This window comes from Ictalurus furcatus, chromosome 5, assembly GCF_023375685.1.
Source record: "Ictalurus furcatus strain D&B chromosome 5, Billie_1.0, whole genome shotgun sequence".
In the NCBI taxonomy this organism is placed as follows: domain Eukaryota; kingdom Metazoa; phylum Chordata; class Actinopteri; order Siluriformes; family Ictaluridae; genus Ictalurus; species Ictalurus furcatus.
Window position 1 is genome coordinate 34,129,374 of NC_071259.1, and position 5,000 is coordinate 34,134,373.

At 40.6% G+C, this 5,000-nt stretch overlaps 1 protein-coding gene across 2 annotated transcripts in view; it reads right to left on the bottom strand.

Annotated features, from left to right (window-relative positions):
* Positions 1-5,000, bottom strand: part of tnni3k (TNNI3 interacting kinase) — a 23,022-nt gene that overhangs the window by 2,682 nt on the left and 15,340 nt on the right. For both annotated transcript variants that reach the window (XM_053625885.1, XM_053625884.1), the window contains exons 18-23: positions 4,164-4,216; positions 3,978-4,030; positions 3,394-3,526; positions 2,218-2,327; positions 926-985; positions 464-621 (exon numbers count right to left, since the gene is read on the bottom strand). In XM_053625885.1, coding sequence (XP_053481860.1) covers positions 464-621; positions 926-985; positions 2,218-2,327; positions 3,394-3,526; positions 3,978-4,030; positions 4,164-4,216 — 567 coding nt within the window. The remainder of the gene's footprint in view (positions 1-463; positions 622-925; positions 986-2,217; positions 2,328-3,393; positions 3,527-3,977; positions 4,031-4,163; positions 4,217-5,000) is intronic.

Below are 5,000 nucleotides of genomic sequence, written 5' to 3' on the forward strand. Positions count from 1 at the left end.
ACTGTACACTGTGTGTGTGTGTGTGTGTGCGCATTGTGTTTCCCTGGAAATGCTGACTAAGTTGTGAACACAGCAGTATTCAGACCTCAGCTGTAACTAACTGAGAGCTCTGCTCAAGGAAAATCTGGTCACCTCGGAGCTGTGAACTACACACAGGTGATTTTAATAATCCGAACATGCAGACAAGCAGATTGTCTACGCTACATTAAGTGTGTGTGTGTGTATGAGTATGAGTGTGTGCATGGTGGTGAATTCGCCTTGTGCCCAGCATTACTGAGATTGGCTTCACACACTTGAATAAAACACTAGATGACTGAATGTAATTATTTCAGATGGCGGGTCAATTAACCTGCTACAGAAGGCTGAAGTGGGCGGGGTCATGAGACATAAAGAGCAAAGCAAATGCATGAATAATGTATAGGCTTGTGTGTGAGTGTGAGTGTATACGTGTGAGTGTATATACCTCCACACAGCACGGGTGTTCAGTGCATACTCCAATTCAAAGCGTGAGCGCAGCGCAGCTACATGACTTCGGCCAGGACTCATACGACCAAACAAACAGTCTGAAGATGCAGATGGAGACAGAGACCCACTGCTGTTACTGGAGGCTGGAGACATCAACTACACACACACACAGAGTCATTACACTCTAGTCTGAAGTCCGTGTCAGCAGGTTGTGCTGAACCTGAGGTACAGTGTATTACAGAGACCTTGTTTACTGATGTAGCTGATGTAGCATTAAAAAAAATCATTAAAGGTAAACAAAGGTATTCATAGTGTGTGTAATATGGAATTTAAATGAATGGAACACAGGCATAGTGGCCATGTATTAATGTATACATGACAACACCACACACATCTTAAATATCCCGCTGTAGCACATCAAGAATTATTAACACACGCTGAGGATCAAACATTATCTCACCTCAATGTTGCACAAACACTCCTCGAGTTTAGATACAACCTCTGAGAACTCTGGCCTCTCCTGAGACACACACACACACACACACACACACACACACACACACACACACACACACACACAGAGAGATGTTAAGAGAGTGTGTAGTTTATGGTGTTGGAGCTGAGTGTATAGTATTAAAGGAAGTGTGTAATGTAAGAGTAATGTGCAGTTTGCAGTTTGAACGATGTTCACCTGTCTCTACCTTTACACTATTTTGAAATGTCCATGAAAACAATGTTGTGTGTTTATTTCACGCTGTAGTGTATTCCAGAGCAGTGTAGTTATAATACTCATGACTTGTGTAGAAATTATTCTTAGTAAATATGAATCTGTTGTTATTGTTTAAATATTGTTCCTCTTACACACGACTGCAGTATTTTACAAAATATTAACAAAGGTGTAAAGCGAGATTTAACCTTTTATGTCATTTAATTTTCACCAATAACTTCTCCTGTTCTCATCACAGGACTCACCACAGTGCTACACACACACACACACACACACACACACACATGACTTCTTTCATTATAAATGTTAAACTGTCACGATCTCCCCTTTAGACAGAGCCGCAGCCTGCCGCGCGCTTTGAGAGCCGGAGGGTGCGTGCGTGCACGAGCACACGCTCGTCGAATGTTGATAACCGGGACAATGTTTACTGTGGACACGTGCGTTTGTTTGTTTCTGTTCTGTGTTCTCCCTGTTCTGTCATTGGTTGTTGTTCGGGGGTGTTACTTCATTGTTTTCAGCTGTCAGCACTTAACGCTGATTATGTTCGAGATATATACCGCTCGCTTCCCTGTACACCTCGCAGAGTATTATACTTAAAATAGTTAGATTGATTTAGTTAGTGTAACGTTAGATTAGTTTACCTAGACCACGCTGGTGTTTCCCCGCTCCCAGTTCATAGTCATAGTTCATGTTTCTTGTTTTGTGTCTTGACCCTGTTTTCTGTGACCGTGACTTCGATTCCTGCTTTGCCCCGTTTATGCCTGCTTGCCAATCACCCGACCCACTGCCTGTTTTTGACCACGCATCTGTTTCACGATTTGGATTTATCTGCCTGCCTCCTTTAATAAAAGCTCTTAACTCCAATTGCTTCTGTATCCTACTCCCTTACGTCTCACGACGTGACAAGATCAAACACGTCAATGTGAATCTCAGCGCTTGATGCTCTTATATTCCAGGTGCTACAGTACTGCAGCTAACATTTAATACTCTTTAATAATTAATATGTGTAATAATTAATATCTGACCTCAGGACAGGCGTTCCATCCCCTCATGAGCAGAGCGGACAGCGGTTTAGGGATGGAGTAGCCGATTGGAGGCCGGATGTGATGATACGCCATATCAGCCGCCGCAGCCGCTAAACACACACACACACACACACACACACACACACACACACACACAGACAGTGCTGGGTAAGTTACTCAAAAAAGTAATCCACTACAGATTACTAATTAATTTAAAGTTATAATCTGATGACATTACTGATTACTGCATGTAAAAATGAATCAGATTACTAATTACTTTACTTTCAAAATCATCAGATCTACAAAAACACACTGCAACGTGAAACTCGGTTCTTTCAGTAACTTTAGTGTCCGTGCACGACGCGATCAGAAAAAGTCTGATTTATAATAAATCCATCCTCGGGTGTGTCGCTGTGTGCAGGACGACCAGACCTCATAAAATATAAAACTTTTCTAACTAGGCTAGTTTGGAGTCGCTAGCCGAGGGGAGACACAGCTAAGCTATCACTGTATGTGTTTAGCTGCTACAGAGTCATGTAGAGTTCATTATCTTTCCTTCTGCTCTGCTCACGTCATCTTCACGTAAACTGGAACTCATGGACGTTTACACGCCTTGTTTTCCTGCTCAGCTTCAGAGGATGTTTCTGTTTCAGTTTCAACTCCTTTACCGCTTTAAATAAATAAAACTCGCCGTATATCCATTTTCCCTCACACTGACTGTGAGCTAGCGTTCAGCAGAACTGAGAGACCGTCGGCCAATAAGACGCGAGTATTTCCACGTATCTCCTGTAAACGCTGTCTGATTGGTCTCGCCCCCGTTCACTGAAGATATAACATTACAGACGTCTTCTTTTACTGACGTTCAGTTACGTCGTGACGAACCGCTCCGAGTGGAGAATTATTCAGAGATAAAGAGAAAATCTTCAGGGCAAAACCTGATTTTATTTTAAATATATATTTTACATAATGTTGTTTTCTTAACAATAAATTAGTAACGCAATTTTATTGACATCAGTAACTGTACTCAAATTACATCCATTTAAAACGTAACGTGTTACATTACTGCGTTATCAGAAACGGTCATTAAACTCTGGGCACAGACCATGGTAATCATTCATATATTTATTTATTCATTTATAATACAATGTGTGTGTCTTTCCTGTTTATGTTAGTCACCAGGTTTCAGATGAGCGAAAGGGATCTCCCCCGTCAGCAGCTCCCACAGACACAGAGCGTAACTGAACATGTCAGCCTTCACGGTGTAGCGTGTGCACTGTGTAAAAACCTCCGGAGCCATCCACCGAAGGTTCTACAGACCGGAAAAATTATTATTCGACAAAAATGAGGTTTAATCATTAACATTAACAATAACAACATTAATATTAACATGAATAATAACATTAATAATAATACTAACTCCTGTTTCATACATCTCATTCCAATTGTGTGTTCAATGAGAACACACAACACTGATATTAGTGAATGATGGTGTCTAAGCTTAGTAGTGAACATAAACTACATCATGTTTCCTAAATCATTCCATAACCACACACACACACACACACACACACACACACACACACACACACACTCTTCACCCCTCAGATGAATGTACACACCTACTGAGACAATGCTGTATAAATCTGCTTTGCTAACATGTTAAACTTAGACAACAAGTGAAGTACATGATCATCACACACATATAAACACATAACACACACACATACACGCACACACACGCTTAGAGATAGTGAACACACCCCGGGTTGTTTTGTCATGTTGTCTTCATCCATGGACAGCAGGAAGCGCGACTCTGTACATCACACACACACCCACACAATGTAATAATAGACAGAATTATGTTAACAAATGAATTATTTATTATTTCGGACAGAAAAGAACATATATAAATAGAAAACATATCAAATAAATGTGTTGAGTCTCACCGCCGAAATCAGCCACGACAGCGTGACCGTCCTCATACAGCAGAATGTTGTGACTGACAATGAACCAAAAAACCAACAGTCACAAAAAACATCCAGATCTATACATTTAACACACTGCTGCTGAGTTCTGGATTATGGTGAGTTCGGGATTGTGATGAGTTCTGGATTGTGATGAGTTCGGGATTGTGATGAGTTCTGGATTATGGTGAGTTCTAGATTATGATGAGTTCGGGATTATGATGAGTTCTGGATTATGATGAGTTCTGGATTATGATGAGTTCAGGATTATGATGAGTTCTGGATTATGATGAGTTCAGGATTATGATGAGTTCAGGATTATGGTGAGTTCTGGATTATGATGAGTTCGGGATTATGATGAGTTCTGGATTATGATGAGTTCTGGATTATGATGAGTTCAGGATTATGATGAGTTCTGGATTATGATGAGTTCTGGATTATGATGAGTTCGGGATTATGATGAGTTCGGGATTATGATGAGTTCGGGATTATGATTAGTTCAGGATTATGATGAGTTCTGGATTATGATGAGTTCAGGATTATGATGAGTTCTGGATTATGATGAGTTCTGGATTATGATGAGTTCAGGATTATGATGAGTTCGGGATTATGATGAGTTCGGGATTATGATGAGTTCTGGATTATGATGAGTTCGGGATTATGATGAGTTTGGGATTATGATGAGTTCTGGATTATGATGAGTTCTGGATTGTGATTGGGTCAGAAGATGTTGATTAATTCTCTATAACAGCGGCTCTGACAGTAGCACAGGTTTATATTAATGCGCTCATTATCGTTTCTATAGTAACGGCTCGTTCA